Below are 16,607 nucleotides of genomic sequence, written 5' to 3'. Positions count from 1 at the left end.
GGAGCATGTGCTTTGTACCAGGAAAATACTCTTAAAGGATAAACTGAGTTTTGTTTTGGTTTTTTTGAGATTCAAATGAAGGTTATATTTATTTTACTTTAAATGGCCACAAGCATGTCTTTTAAGTCACTTATCTGATTGATTAAAGTGTTTCATTTTGGAATCCTTTGGTGTAGTAAAAAATCAATTAAAAGCAAGTCTCTTCAGTTACCTTTAATAAATCTTTAAATTTATTTAAATAATATTTTTAAAGTATTCTTCTACTCTAAAGAAATAAGCATTATTGCTGTAATTTCTCTTATTGTTTGGTTGTTTTACAGAAAAATTAGAATTAGGGCTAAGAAAATTCATTTGATTGCCTTTGTATGATCATACTTTTTAAAATGTCATTGCTAGTATGTACTGAGCATTTTGGGTTGTCTAGGTCTAAGAATTTAACAAATAGTTTAAAGAAAAAGTAGGTACACATCTCTGGGCAGGGATTCCCTGGTGGACCACCATCTCTAGGCTAATTTATGCATGCTAATTTACTTTATCTTAGGGATCCTGCCTTTCAGATGATTACAGTTACCAAGAAAACAGGCCTTGGTCTGAAGATCCTAGGAGGAATTAACCGGAATGAAGGCCCATTGGTATATATTCAGGAAATCATTCCTGGAGGAGACTGTTATAAGGTAAAAACGAAGATAAAATAACCCTTCACTTAAAAGACAAAACCACTGGTGATGAGGTTTGTTTCATCATCAGTAAATCTTTAATATTAACTGAATGTCCACTATGACCATTTCTCAGTGAAAGACACAAAGAGAGTGGAAGTAGATCTTTATACTCAAGGAGCTTTAACCTAACAAATGCATAAGAAATAAAAATGGAGTAAATATTAAAATAGCAGATATTAAGCTCTAACTAAAGGTTATATATTTTTAATTATATGCTGTTCAACTTTTACCCTAAGTCTGTCTGAAATATCTGAAGACGTATTCTCTATTCACTGCTCTGAGTTTGGGTTAAGTTAGGTCATTTAAACTGTATTCATTTGGCCTCTCTTAAATGCAAAACAAAACCAAGCAAATAAAATCTACTCATTTGTGAATTTGCAGTAATTCTTGATAAGTTTGTTGTCACTTACTAGTTGTCCATATGAGAAATTAGATTTAGAATTAAGGCTAGAAAATGTCTTTTTTAGGAATGAGAAAGCCTTACTCTTCTCATCACTGTAAGAAATATGTAAGTCATGAATTCTTTACTCTTGTTGCTAGGAAGCTCAGATTCATATTTGAAGCACTTAGTTAACAAATTGGTTACTATATTTTCATGCTTATTTCTCTTGAATTTCATGTTATTTCTGTTTTGCTAACGTGATTCTGTATTTCTTTTGTTGAAAATTGTCTCTAATCCTTTTTGGAGAGATGTAGTATATAGAGACGGAGAAGGCAATGGCACCCCACTCCAGTACTCTTGCCTGGGAAACCCCATGGACGGAGGAGCCTGGTAGGCTACAGCCCATGGGGTCGCGAAGAGTCAGACACAACTGAGCGACTTCACTTTCACTTTTCATTTTCATGCACTGGAGAAGGAAATGGCAACCCACTCCAATATTCTTGCCTGGAGAATCCCAGGGACAAAGGAGCCTGGTGGGCTGCCGTCTATGGGGTCGCACAGAGTCAGACACAACTGAAGCGACTTAGCAGCAGCAGCAGCAGCAGCAGCAGCAGTATATAGAGAATTTAATAAAATATTCTATTAATATCAAGCTATATAACATGAGAGAGGATCCTCTTACAAAGTTTTTTATATTGTTGTTCTTATTCTAGTTGTCTTTGTTGAATAAATAGTCCTACCCTTACCCCCTAGTCCTATCCCAAACACTGTTTAGCAAACAGTTTGTTTATTCAAGTGGATTTTTTTCCATGTTAGGAAAAAAAAAGTCAGTTTAACCAATAACTTTCAAAGCAATAGATTTAAATTGTCTCAAGCTTGTGGAGATAATACAGTGTCTTTCTAATACACTTACCAAGCTGTAAGTGTTATACAATAAGTATAGGATATTGTCTCTGGAGTAGGAAATCACAACCTACTCTAGTATTCTTGCCTGGAGAATCCCATGGACGGAGGACCCTGGCAGGCCTCTGGCAGGCCCCCTGGCAGTCCATGGGGTGGCAAAGTGTCAATCAGACAAGACTGAGCACCTGAGCATACAAACATACAATAGGATATTATAATGATACAATTTTGGGCTATTGAATTTATTAACTAAATAAGAGCATACTTAAATGCTAAATTTAGACAAATTCAAACAAAAGACAAAATCTTTCTTATAAGAATTAAGATATATTACTTTAGTTTTAAAGCTAAAGGATGTGTGTATTCAGTATGGCTAAGCTATTTCTTAGACTATACTTGAAGTAATGCAGTAGATTATGGTACCTAACAAGTGATAAGAATTTACTTTTAAGACAAATATCAATTTGTGCTTTTTTTTCCCCATGAAAAATATTTGTACTTAAAGTAATTGTAGCGGTGCTGAGTGTCTCATCTCCTGTCAGCAATCACTGATTTCTTATACCTGTAATATACATTTTCTCTTGCTGATTTTCTGAGAATTTCATTGTTTGAAAGGGTATTAGAAAGCAAAACCATGTAATAAAGTATATTCTGTATTTACCACTAGAGAGCAGCATTGGGTTATTAATGTATTTTTACAGTATTTGGTTGTGTCTAAGAGAAGAAAACTGCCAAAATAGAGAAGGGTGTAGACAGAGAAGAATAAGTGAGTTTGTAATGCTTACAGTTGCTTTTATGTACTTCCTTAAGATGGAGAAGTACATACATCTTTTGCTCTGAAAAGACAAATTAATTCAATTTTATATAAAAGTATTTTTAATGAATAATAGAATTTACTTTGTTCTAAATACTATGTTCTTGCCCAAAAAATCCCATGGACAAAGGAGCCTGGTGGTCTACAGACCACGGGGTCGCAAAGAGTCAGGTACGACTGAGCGACTAAGCAACAGCAACAACAAATACTGTGTTAGGCTTGTAAATAAACTTCTAATCTGAATAAAATTTCTGCATGTACATTCATAGAATAGGAAACAGAGGCTCATAGGTTATCCTTATTAAGTTGGTAAACTGAGCAACTGTTAATATTTTTTAAATGCATATGAGTGCTTTCACTTGCTGTAATTTTAACATTATATCGTTTCAGAACTAGTAATATAGCCAATCTCAAGCTTATAGATGGATTATATTTCATTTATATTTCAAAACTTTATAGATAGGGGGTTACTGGAATTAATTATCTTTAATTAATCATGGCTAGCTGCCCCTCCTCCCCTTCATACACACACAAAAATATTTTTCCTCCTGGAAGATATGAAATAGAATACTGGTTCAGTAACCAAATAGTCATGTTTCTTTGAAAAAGCGTGTTCAGAGTTCTTGAAATGTTTTTGCTAGTTCAAGTAGGAAAGAAGATTCTTGATTCTCCCAGTTCTAAGAGCTAGAGGTAGCCTATAGGTTGGGAACAACTATACTAGATACTGAGTTACGGAAAGTATTAAATATGGGAACTCCAAGGTCCTTTTCTCTCCACCAGCCAATTCCGTATCAGTTTGGAGTCCTCAGTGTTCAGTCTTAGAAATTTTGGGGGGTGGGACATTCCTTTGACCTTCATATACACATATCCAATTGCCTGATGCACATTTCCACTTGGATCTCTTTCAGGCATCTCACATGTAACTTGTCTGAGGCAGGATTTATGATAGTCACGTCATACCTTCATCTGCCCATCTCTCCCCAAACAGACCTTCTGCCGCTGTTCCCAGTGTCTGTGAATGGCACCTTCCAGGCGCCCAAAGTCAGAAAACCATATCTCATCCTATTAACTCTCCCGTAACACCCATACCTAATTCATTAGTACATACTGTTGACTGTTCTACTTTCTAAATAGCTCTTGAACCCATCAGTCTTCTTGATCTCCACTGCCATCACCATTGTTTAAGCTGTCATCAGTTCAGCTCAGTTCATTTCTGTTAAGTCGCTCAGTCATGTCCAACTCTTTGCGACCCCATGAACTGCAGCACACCAGGCTTCCCTGTCCATCACCAACTCCTGGAGTCCACCCAAACCCATGTCCATTGAGTCAGTGATGCCATCCAACCATCTCATCCTCTGTCATCCCCTTCTTCTCCTGCCCTAAATCTTTCCCAGCATCAGGGTCTTTTCCAATGAGTCAGCTCTTCACATCAGGTGGCCAAAATATTGGAGTTTCAGTTTCAGCATCAGTCCTTCCAGTGAACACCCAGGACTGATCTCCCCCAGGATGGACTGGTTGGATTTCCTTGCAGTCCAAGGGACTCTCAAGAGTCTTCTCCAACACCACAGTTCAAAAGCATCAATTCTTCTGCGCTCAGCTTTCTTTATAGTCCAACTCTCACATCCAGACATGAACACTGGAAAAACCATAGCCTTGACTAGACGGACCTTTGTTGGCAAAGTAATGTCTTTGCTTTTTAATATGCTGTCTAGGTTGGTCATAACTTTCCTTCCAAGTAGTAAGCATCTTTTAATTTCACGGCTGCAGTCACCATCAGCAGTGATTTTGGAGCTCAGAAAAATAAAGTCAGCCACTGTTTCCACTGTTTACCCATCTGTTTGCCATGAAGTGATGGGACCGGATGCCGTGATCTTAGTTTTCTGAATGTTGAGCTTTAAGCCAACTTTTTCACTCTCCTCTTTCACTTTTATCAAGAGGCTCTTTAGTTCTTCACTTTGTGCCATAAGGGTGGTGTCATCTGCATATCTGAGGTTATTGATATTTCTCCTGACAATCTTGATTCCAGCTTATGCTTCCTCCAGCCCAACGTTTCTCATGATGTACTCTGCATATAAGTTAAATAAGCAGGGTGACAATATACAGACTTGGCATTCTCCTTTTCCTATTTGGAACCAGTCTGTTGTTCCATGTCCAGTTCTAACTGTTGCTTCCTGACCTGCATACAGATTTCTCAAGAGGCAGGTTAGGTGGTCTGGTATTCCCATCTCTTTATCTATCATCAGTTTATATCAAATCTCACAAAGAGCTTTGTCTGCTTTTATGCACTGTTCCTATTTCCCTCTCCACCTAGCCTACTAATACTTAATTGCCTACAAGGCTCTGTATAGGGTGACTTCTGCCCTTCACTACTCTGACTCCATTCCTGTGCTTTCAGAGTAGCATTCTTTCAGTCCTTGGTAGGGGCCAAGTTCTTTCTCATCTTGTATTCTGCTCCCTCTATCTCTCCCCCCATTACTTTTAAATATCAACCCAAGGACCACTTCCACAGAGAGGTATTCCCTGTGTTCCCCACCCCCATCCCCCGGCCCAAATCTAGGGCCAGGTTTTTCCTGTCTGTGCGCCTTTCCTTCCTATCACCTGTCTGCTTGTTTCTTCCCTTGATAGTCACCAGTGTCAGCTTGTGATCGTACATCAATATCTGTGATTGTGTTTACCAGTTCTGCCTGAACTACAAATCTGAGAATGTTTCCTGAGTGCACAGATTTTACCTAGTTTTATTCACAAGAATATCTTTAGTCCCTAGCATGGTACCTGACACATATTAATTACTAAATTAATAACCAAAGAGTGAGTAATTCTTTAGTCACGTTGCTGAGAAGTACTGATTTGCCTATTTGCCATTCAACTGCTGCCATCTGGGCTCCACACCAAAGTGCCTTTTCTTCCTGGCTCTTTGGGTCTAATTCTGAACACCACTTTTTTTTTTTTTTTCCTTTCTCTGCTAATACTATAAGGAGAGCAGGCAGGAATCAGACATTTTTCTTCAAACCCGATATATTTTATTTATTTGATTCTAGGGTACATGCACACACACACACACACACACGTACAATCAGCCCTCCATATCCTTAGGTTCCAAAGCTATGGATTCAAACAACCTCAAATTGAAAATATTCAAAAAAACAAATTCCAGAAAATTCCAAAAAGCAAACTTGAATTTGCCATGCAAGCAATTATTTACGTAGTATTTACATTGCATTAGGTATGATAAGTAATCTAGAGATGATTTAAAGTATGCAGGGAGGGTGTGCATAGATTTCATGCAACTATTATAGCGTTTCATGTAAGGGACTTGAGCATCCATGGATTTTGGTATCCAACACCGAGAAATGACTCTATGCATATATATACACACGAATATATATAAAACAAATATATAGATATATAATTACGTGTGTATGTACATGCACATGTGCACGTGCTGAGTTGCTTCAGTCTTGTCTGACTCTTTGAGACCCCATGGATTGCAACCTGCCAGGCTCCTCTGCCCATGAAGACACAGGTACGAATACTGGAATGGGTTGCCATGCCCTGCGCCAGGGGATCTTCCCAATCCGGGGGTCAAACTCACATCTTTTATGTCTCCTGTATTGGCAGGTGTGTTCTTTACCACTAGCACCACCTGGGAAGTTCCGTACACACACATAGGGGTTTGTGTGTGTACATATGTCTGTATGTGTATATTTTCTCTCTAACATCTCTGAAATTGAAATGGATCTTACAGTAAATGTCATGGTGTAACTGGCAGCGTATTTTCTCATAGCATTACATAAAATAATGGTGTATCTCATAATCAGTACTATGGATCTTAGATGTGATATATTCAGGATTTTTTTTTGGTCCAATCTTACAGATTAAGACAAAGATCATATAAATGGATACTAATAGTTGTTTACAAAGGATTATAGCTGGTCATATCTGACTTTGAAAATAAATCTATTTTCAGGATATGCTGAGTGTGTCACTGGAGCTGGGATGAAGGCTTTTTGGATAGGTAGGACAAAGGTCTCTAGATGACAAGGGGCAGAGAAACCAATCCTTTGGTGGGAGCTAAAGCAGTAGCAGCCAAGAGGATTCACATTACAATGTCATGCACTTTTCTCCTTTGCCATTGTTATTTGTGTTCAGTTCAGTTCAGTCGCTCAGTCGTGTCCGACTCTTTGCAACCCCATGAATTGCAGCATGCCAGGCCTCTCTGTCCATCACCAACTCCTGGAGTCTACCCAAACCCATGTCCATTGAGTCGGTGATGCCATCCAACCATCTCATCCTCTGTCGTCCCCTTCTCCTCTCGCCCCCAATCCTACCCAGCATTAGGGTCTTTTCCAATGAGTCAACCCTTTCCATGAGGTGGCCAAAGTATTGGAGTTTCAGCTTCAACATCAGACCTTCCAATGAACACCCAGGATTGAACTCTTTTAGGATGGATTGATTGGATCTCCTTGCAGTCCAAGGGACTCTCAAGAGTCTTCTCCAACACCACAGTTCAAAAGCATCAATTCTTCAGCGCTCAGCTTTCTTCACCATCCAACTCTCACATCCATACATGACCACTGGAAAAACCATAGCCTTGACTAGATGGACTTTTGTTGGCAAAGTAATGTCTCTGCTTTTAAATATGCTATCTAGGTTGGCCATAACCTTCCTTCCAAGGAGTAAGCGTCTTTTAATTTCATGGCTGCAGTCACCATCAGCAGTGATTCTGGAGCCCAAAAAAATAAAGTCTGACACTGTTTCCCCATCTATTTCCCATGAAGTGATGGGACCAGATGCCATGATCTTAGTTTTCATGATCTTAGTTATTTGTGTTAGAGCCACCTTAATTTCTTCAGTGTTTCCTGGGCCTTTTTCATTTATTGTGGTCCTGTTGTATACTTGGTACTATGCTCAGGGAAATAACCATGAAAAGGGCATAGTTCTGGTCAGTTGAAAGAATGTGTGCCACTAATTTGGGAGTTGCTGAAGTTGTATAGTCTAATGGGGAAGAAAAAGATATGTAAACAACTAAAGACAGTATGGAGTACGTACAGTAATATAGATAAGTGAAAGTGCTTTTGGAGCAAAGAGAAGGGGACAATTAAGTAAATCTAGGGAGCTGGAGAAAACCTACAGCAGAGATAATGTTTGAATTTGGCAGTGAAGTTTAAATGAGAGTTCATCAGACAGAAGTGTCAAGGTGAGTGGTGGCTTTCTAGACAAGAATTAATATGTATAAGCACATTAAAGTTTGAAAGACTGTGGCAGGTTTAAAGAACATTTTCTGAGAATAGGGTGAAGAATTTATATGCTGAGGAGGGAAAGTGGATTTGAGGCTAGAAAAAATAGATTGCATCTAGTTTGTTGTTCTAGGTTTGGGAAATTTGGGAGTTTCAGCTTTTCCCGTTATTGGACAGTCATGAAGGGTTCTGAATTTGAGGACTGGGAGGATTAAATTTGCTATTACTGTGAAAATTGCCTTCAACAGATATGGATTCTGATTCACCTCTCCTTAACACCTACAATGGGTTAAGATTTTATATACGTTATTTAATTATCACAGCAACCTTGTCCAATAGGTACTTATTCCCCACCTTGCAGCTAAGAAAACAAGTCTCTTGGAGCTTAAATAAATTGCCTGCATTCACGTTAATAACTGATATTGTGAGAGGATACCTCCATTGACACTTTATGAAATTATGGGAAAGGAATCCAAAAGCTTGCAGGAGCAGTCTTTGAGTGAGGAGTACTGAGTTAGAGACAGGTTGTGTAGAAAATTTTTGATGCTGTGGTAATACATTGTTTGGAAAACTGTGTTATGGTCGTTATAATATGAAATGGACAATGTTGGCAGTTTTTAACAGAAGTATTCAAGAATACATTATTATTTCAACATCTTTATAAATGTCGATGTGAAAGAATTCAGACTGAAGTTGGGTGTGTGAAAGCACTTGGCACCTTGCCTGTCATGTTGTGTAGTTGCTCAGTAAGTGCTGAATCAGAATCTAGACAATGTGGAAGAGGCCTTGGCAAATCCCTGAAGTCACTATCTTCACAGACACATTAATCAAGCTGGGGCAGAATTCACGGGCTTTGAATGCCAGACGTTTACAGAAATAGCTTTGTTTTAGTTTGCAGGTTCTGACTTTTAAACCGGTTCAGAAATTCACATGATCAGCTAAGATCTTATTCTTGGAGGCAAAACAAAAAAAAAACAAAACTGCTGCAAGTACTTTTTAGAAAGAAAAAAATATATAAACACCAGAAGCCACAGTCAGAGACTTTCTTCTTCTCTTCTCTGACTCTTGTTTTCCTGGAAAATTCTACTTCAGTACATTGGTGTACCTTAATATTAATAAAAGATGTGTTAAATTGCCTTCCTCAGAGCTTTTTTCTCTGTATGGCTAATACCGTGTGGCCAGAGAAGAGACTGTGGGAGAAGGTAGGTCACCTCAACCCTCTTACTGACTTCTGTTTTCTGAAGGCCTTTTCTCCATAATGCTGACAACCAGCTGTGGTTTCTATAAGATACACGGAGAGAGGAGCTGTCTCTGGCGATTTAGAATTTAGTTCTTTGTTCCTTGTGGATGAGATTGTGCACCTCCTGCATCCCCTTCCTTCACCTTCACTCATTGTTCATGAACATCTTAGCTAGCAATCTGTGGAGCTCAAATATGAATTCAGATCTATCTGATTTCCACGCCCGGTTCTCTTTTTTCCTCCCCAGTCCACTGCCTGAAGGCTCCTGACCAAATAGCAGACAGTGGAGTTGCCATCTGGCTTATGGTCATCATTACGGAATTTTCCCTTTTCAAGGAAGTTTAACAAAAACCAGAAACTGTTAATACCAAGAGTATTTAGAATAAAACAAAATAACCAAATATTTACTGTCCACCACCCCAATTCTAAAAGAACTCTTCCCCTTGTCAGAGTCCTTTAAATGCTTTGCTTCAATGAAGCAGAGCTTCCTTCATTGTTCCCTTTCTTTCCCTAAGTTATTGCCAGGCTTTGGGATATAAGTCAATAGTAGTGTAGTCATTAAATTTCAGTTATAATCTACCTTTTTAAGCTGATTCTAAGGAAGAATTTTTGCAGATTCCAAATGGGATAGAATTGGATTTAACAAAGACATTTATTTATTTTTAAGCTAGATTTTTAAAAATCACTATTTGACCCTACTTCCAATGCAAATTTTGGAATATAGAACCAAAATAAAATTCATCTATTTAGAAACATTGTTGAGCTTAAATGTCATGAAGTGAAAGTCACTCAGTCATGTCCAACTCTTTGCAATCCCAGGGAATGTACAGTCCTTGGAATTCTCCAGGCCAGAATACTGGAGTGGGTAGCTGTACCCTTCTCCAGGGGATCTTCCCGACGCAGGAACCGAACTGGGGTCTCCCGCATTGCAGGCGGATTCTTTACCAACTGAGCCACCAGGGAAGCCCTAAATGTCATGAGCATTCACTTTAATTTAATGGGATGGAAATTTTCTCTTCTTTTTAATAATGTAGTATTTTACACATACAAAAAGATATTGGAGCAGATATCTAACTTATGAAGCATAATAATGAAGTAAACACCCATGAATCCACTTAGACTTCACTATTTGACCTAAGTAGAAAATATTACTATTAAGTCTTCCTATGTGTTTTCCTCCCACTCTATTACATTCTCTACCTTCCTTTTCAGAATTAAGTGCTCTCCAGAATTTTGTTTATTCTTCTGTAACTTTTACTAGCCTTATCTTTTTGCCTGTGGCAAAAAGGTTGTTTTGTTTCTTTGTTTGTTACCATTTCACTTTAACCTGGAGAAAATGACATCCTCAGAGTAATATTTAGCATATTAAATTGCAAATTCTTGTATATAAGTTTCTAAGTATAATCTGAGTATAGTTGACTTAAATGCATATGTTACCAAAGTCTGTCATCAGACTTCGTTTTATAAAATATTACAAAATCAGCTCCTTCATTTTACTGAACATGTAGGATCCATATGGTAGATACTTTCTCCTTGCTGCTTAGCCTTTTCCAGCATTACTATTGTGTTTTAGTTCCCATACATTGATCAAATGGGAGGAGGGGGAAAAAAATCACTTGTGAATATAGCAATTGTATATTCTCAAACTTTGCTAGTTATATTTAATCACATGCTTATAAAATCCAAATTAGTTTTCTTTTTTTTTTATTTTATTTTTTCAAAAACTTATTTATTTATTTTTTTTTATAAATTTATTTATTTTAGTTGGGGGCTAATTACTTTACAATATTGTAATAGTTTTTGCCATACATTGACATGAATCAGCCATGGGTTTACATGTGTTCCCCTTCCTGGACCCCCCACCCCCCTCCCTCCCCATCCCATCCTTCTGGATCATCCCATTGCCCCGGCCCTGAGCCCTTGTCACATGCATCGAACATGGAATGGTGTTCTGTTTCACATATGATAATATACATGTTTCAATGCTATTCTCCCAGAACGTCCCACCCTCACCTTCTCCCTCAGAGTCCATAAAATTGTTCCATGCATCTGTGTCTCTTATTCTGTCTCGCATATAGGTTTATCGTTACCATCTTTCAAATTCCATATATATGCATTAGTATACTGTATTGTTGTTTTTCTTTCTGGCTTACTTCACTCTGTATAATGGGCTCCAGTTTCATCCATGTCAGTAGAACCGATTCAAATGTATTTTTTTTAATGGCTGAGTAATATTCCATTGTGTATATGTACCACAGCTTCCTTATCCATTCGTCTGCTGATGGACATCTAGGTTGCTTCCATGTCCTGGCTATTGTAAACAGTGCTGCGATGAACATTGGGGTACACGCGTCTCTTTCAATTCTGGTTTCCTCGGTGTGTATGCCCAGCAGTGGGATTGCTGGGTCATATGGCAGTTCTATTCCCAGTTTTTTAAGGAATCTCCACACTGTTCTCCATAGTGGCTGTACTAGTTTGCATTCCCACCAACAGTGTAAGAGGGTTCCCTTTTCTCCACACCCTCTCCAGCATTTATTGCTTGTAGACTTTTGGATAGCAGCCATTCTGACTGGTGTGAAATGATACCTCATTGTGGTTTTGATTTGCATTTCTCTAATAATGAGTGATGTTGAGCATCTTTTCATGTGTTTGTTAGCCATCTGTATGTCTTGTTTGGAGAAATGTCTGTTTAGTTCTTTGGCCCATTTTTTGATTGGGTCGTTTATTTTTCGGGAATTCAGCTGCAGAAGTTGCTTGTATATTTTTGATATTAATTGTTTGTCTGTTGCTTCATTTGCTATTATTTTCTCCCATTCTGAAGGCTGACTTTTCACCTTGTTTATAGTTTCCTTTGTTGTGCAAAAGCTTTTAATTTTAATTAGGTCCCATTTGTTTATTTTTGCTTTTATTTCCAATATTCTGGGAGGTGGGTCATGGAGGATCCTGCTGTGATTTATGTCGGAGAGTGTTTTGCCTATGTTTTCCTCTAGGAGTTTTATAGTTTCTGGTCTTACGTTTAGATCTTTAATCCATTTTGAGTTTATTTTTGTGTACGGTGTTAGGAAGTGTTCTAGTTTCATTCTTTTACAAGTGGTTGACCAGTTTTCCCAGCACCACTTGTTAAAGAGATTGTCTTTTCTCCATTGTATATTCTTTCCTCCTTTGTCGAAGATAAGGTGTCCATATGTGCATGGGTTTATCTCTGGGCTTTCTATTTTGTTTCATTGATCTATATTTCTATCTTTGTGCCAGTACCATACTGTCTTGATGACTGTGGCTTTGTAGTAGAGCCTGAAGTCAGGCAGGTTGATTCCTCCAGTTCCATTCTTCTTCCTCAAGATTGCTTTGGCTATTCGAGGTTTCTTATATTTCCATACAAATTGTGAGAGGATTTGTTCTAGTTCTGTGAAAAATACCATTGGTAGCTTGATAGGGATTGCATTGAATCTATAGATTGCTTTGGGTAGTATACTCATTTTCACTATATTTATTCTTCCAATCCATGAACACGGTATATTTCTCCATCTGTTTGTGTCCTCTTTGATTTCTTTCATCAGTGTTTTATAGTTTTCTATATATAAGTCTTTTGTTTCTTTAGGTAGATATATTCCTAAGTATTTTATTCTTTTTGATGCAATGGTGAATGGTATTGTTTCCTTAATTTCTCTTTCTGTTTTCTCAATATTGGAGTATAGGAATGCAAGGGATTTCTGTGTGTTAATTTTATATCCTGCAACTTTACTATATTCATTGATCAACTCTAGTAATTTTCTAGTAGAGTCTTTAGGGTTTTCTATGTAGAGGATCATGTCATCTGCAAACAGTGAGAGTTTTACTTCTTCTTTTCCTATCTGTATTCCTTTTATTTCTTTTTCAGCTCTGATTGCTGTGGCCAAAACTTCCAAAACTATGTTGAATAGTAGTGGTGAAAGTGGGCATCCTTGCCTTGTTCCTGACTTTAGGGGAAATGCTTTCAATTTTTCACCATTGAGGATAATGTTTGCTGTGGGTTTGTCATATATAGCTTTTATTATGTTGAGATATGTTCCTTCTATTCCTGCTTTCTGGAGGGTTTTTATCATAAATGGATGCTGAATTTTGTCAAAGGCTTTTTCTGCATCTATTGAGATAACCATATGGTTTTTTTCTTTCAATTTGTTAATGTGGTGTATTACATTGATTGATTTGCGGATGTTAAAAAAACCTTGCATTCCTGGGATAAAGCCCACTTGGTCATGATGTATGATCTTTTTAATATGATGTTGGATTCTGTTTGCTAGAATTTTATTAAGGATTTTTGCATCTATGTTCATCAGTGATATTGGCCTGTAGTTTTCCTTTTTTGTGACATCTTTGTCTGGTTTTGGAATTAGGGTGATGGTGGCCTCATAGAATGAGTTTGGAAGTTTACCATCTTCTGCAATTTTCTGGAAGAGTTTGAGTAGGATAGGTGTTAGCTCTTCTCTAAATTTTTGGTAGAATTCCGCTGTGAAGCCGTCTGGTCCTGGGCTTTTGTTTGCTGGAAGATTTCTGATTACAGTTTCGATTTCCGTGCTTGTGATGGGTCTGTTAAGATCTTCTATTTCTTCCTGGTTCAGTTTTGGAAAGTTATACTTTTCTAAGAATTTGTCCATTTCTTCCAAGTTGTCCATTTTATTGGCATATAGCTGTTGGTAGTAGTCTCTTATGATCCTTTGTATTTCTGTGGAGTCTGTTGTGATCTCTCCATTTTCATTTCTAATTTTGTTGATCTGATTCTTCTCCCTTTGTTTCTTGATGAGTCTGGCTAATGGCTTATCAATTTTGTTTATCTTCTCGAAAAACCAGCTTTTAGTTTTGTTGATTTTTGCTATGGTCTCTTTTGTTTCTTTTGCATTTATTTCTGCCCTAATTTTTAAGATTTCTTTCCTTCTACTGACCCTGGGGTTTTTCATTTCTTCCTTCTCTAGTTGCTTTAGGTGTAGAGTTAGTTGATTTATTTGATTTTTTTCTTGTTTCTTGAGGTACGCCTGTATTGCTATGAACCTTCCCCTTAGTATTGCTTTTACAGTGTCCCATAGGTTTTGGGTTGTGTTTTCATTTTCATTCGTTTCTATGCATAATTTTATTTCTTTTTTGATTTCTTCTGTGATTTGTTGGTTATTCAGAAGCGTGTTGTTTAGCCTCCATATGTTGGAACTTTTAGTAGTTTTTTTCCTGTAATTGAGGTCTAATCTTACTGCATTGTGGTCAGAGAAGATGGCTGGGATGATTTCAATTTTTTTGAATTTACCAAGGCTAGATTTATGGCCCAGGATGTGATCTATCCTGGAGAAAGTTCCATGTGCACTTGAGAAAAAGGTAAAATTGATTGTTTTGGGGTGGAAACTCCTGTAAATATCAATTAAATCTAATTTGTCTATTGTATCATTTAAAGTTTGTGTTTCCATGTTAATTTTCTGTTTAGTTGATCTATCCATATGCGTGAGTGGAGTATTAAAGTCTTCCACTATTATTGTGTTATTGTTAATTTCCCCTTTCATACTTGTTAGTATTTGCCTTATATATTGTGGTGCTCCTATGTTGGGTGCATATATATTTATGATTGTTACGTCTTCTTCTTGAATTGATCCTTTGATCTTTATGTAGTGTCCTTCTTTGTCCCTTTTCACATCCTTTATTTTAAAGTCTATTTTATCTGAAATGAGTATTGCGACTCCTGCTTTCTTTTGGTCTCCGTTTGCATGGAATATGTTTTTCCATCCTTTCACTTTCAGCCTGTGTGTGTCTCTAGTTTTGAAGTGGGTCTCTTGTAGACAGCATATATAGGGGTCTTGTTTTTGTATCCATTCAGCAAGCCTTTGTCTTTTGGTTGGGGCATTCAACCCATTTACATTTAAGGTAATTATTGATAAGTATGATCCCGTTGCCATTTACTTTGTTGTTTTGATTTCGTGTTGAAACATCCTTTCTGTGTTTCCTGTTTAGAGAAGATCCTTTAGCATTTGCTGGAGAGCTGCTTTGGTGGTGCTGAATTCCCTCAGCTCTTGCTTGTCTGTAAAGCTTTTGAATTCTCCTTCATATCTGAATGAGACCCTTGCTGGGTACAGTAATCTGGGTTGTAGATTATTCTCTTTCATTACTTTACGTATGTCCTGCCATTCCCTTCTAGCCTGAAGGGTTTCTATTGAAAGATCAGCTGTTATCCTTATGGGGATCCCCTTGTGTGTTATTTGTTGTTTTTCCCTTGCTGCTTTTAATATTTGTTCTTTGTGTTTGATCTTTGTTAATTTGATTAATATGTGTCTTTGGGTGTTTCGCCTTGGGTTTATCCTGTTTGGAACTCTCTGGGTTTCTTGGACTTCTGTGACTATTTCTTTCCTCAATTTAGGGAAATTCTCAACTATTATCTCCTCGAGTATTTTTTCATGGCCTTTCCTTTTATCTTCTTCTTCTGGGACTCCTATGATTCGAATGTTGGGGCGTTTCATATTGTCCCAGAGGTCCCGGAGGTTTTCCTCATTTCTCTTGATTCTTTTTTCTTTTTTCCTCTCTGCTTCGTTTATTTCCATCATTCTATCTTCCACCTCACTTATCCTATCTTCTGCCTCCGTTATTCTACTGTTGGTTCCCTCCAGAGTGTCTTTTATCTCCTTTATTTCATTATTCATTCTATATTGATTCCTTTTTATTTCTTCTAAGTCCTTGATAAACATTTCTTGCATCTTCTCAATCTTTGTCTCCAGGCTATTTATCTGTAACTCCATTTTGCTTTCAAGATTTTGGATCATTTTTATTATCCTTATTCTAAATTCTTTTTCAGATAGATTCCCTATCTCCTCCTCTTTTGTTTGGCTTTGTGGGCATTTCTCATTTTCCTTTACTTGCTGAGTATTTCTCTGCCTTTTCATCTTGTTTAGATTGCTGTGTTAGGTGTGGCCCTTCTGTATTCTGGTAGTATGAAGTTCCTCTTTGTTGTGGAGGTTCCTCACTGCGGTTGGGGTTGGACAGGTGGCTTGTCAAGGCTTCCTGGTTGGGGGAGCTTGTGTCGGTGTTCTGGTGGGTGGAGCTGGATTTCTGCTCTCTAGAGTGTAATGGAGTGACCAGTATTAATTTTTGAGATGTCTATGGATTTGGTGTGCCTCTGGGCAGCCTGTATATTGATGCTCAGGTCTATGTTCCTGCGTTGCTGGAGAATTTGCGTGGTATGTCTTGCTCTGGAACTTATTGTCTCTTGGGTGGAGCTTGGTTTCAGTGAATTTATGGAGGCTATTGGATGGTCTCTTATTAATTAATGTTTCCCCTGGCTTTCAGTCTTATTCTTGCAGTAGCC

The 16,607-nt window shown here is 37.7% G+C and overlaps 1 protein-coding gene across 26 annotated transcripts in view; it reads left to right on the top strand.

The window, feature by feature from the left end:
* Positions 1 to 16,607, top strand: part of STXBP4 (syntaxin binding protein 4) — a 214,891-nt gene that overhangs the window by 27,962 nt on the left and 170,322 nt on the right. For 25 of the 26 annotated variants that reach the window (XR_014079965.1, XR_014079964.1, XR_014079960.1 and 22 more), the window contains one exon: positions 542 to 674. The exons of the other annotated variant lie outside the window; for it this stretch is intronic. Coding sequence is in view for 18 of the 25 variants with exons in the window: in XM_081581691.1 (XP_081437817.1) it covers positions 542 to 674 (133 nt within the window). In the remaining 7 variants the exon portion in view is untranslated. The remainder of the gene's footprint in view (positions 1 to 541; positions 675 to 16,607) is intronic. 26 annotated transcript variants of the gene reach the window in all.

Source organism: Giraffa tippelskirchi, chromosome 3 (assembly GCF_054371585.1).
Source record: "Giraffa tippelskirchi isolate mGirTip1 chromosome 3, T2T-mGirTip1v1.2.pri, whole genome shotgun sequence".
NCBI lineage: Eukaryota > Metazoa > Chordata > Mammalia > Artiodactyla > Giraffidae > Giraffa > Giraffa tippelskirchi.
This window is presented reverse-complemented; position numbering and strand designations above follow the sequence as displayed.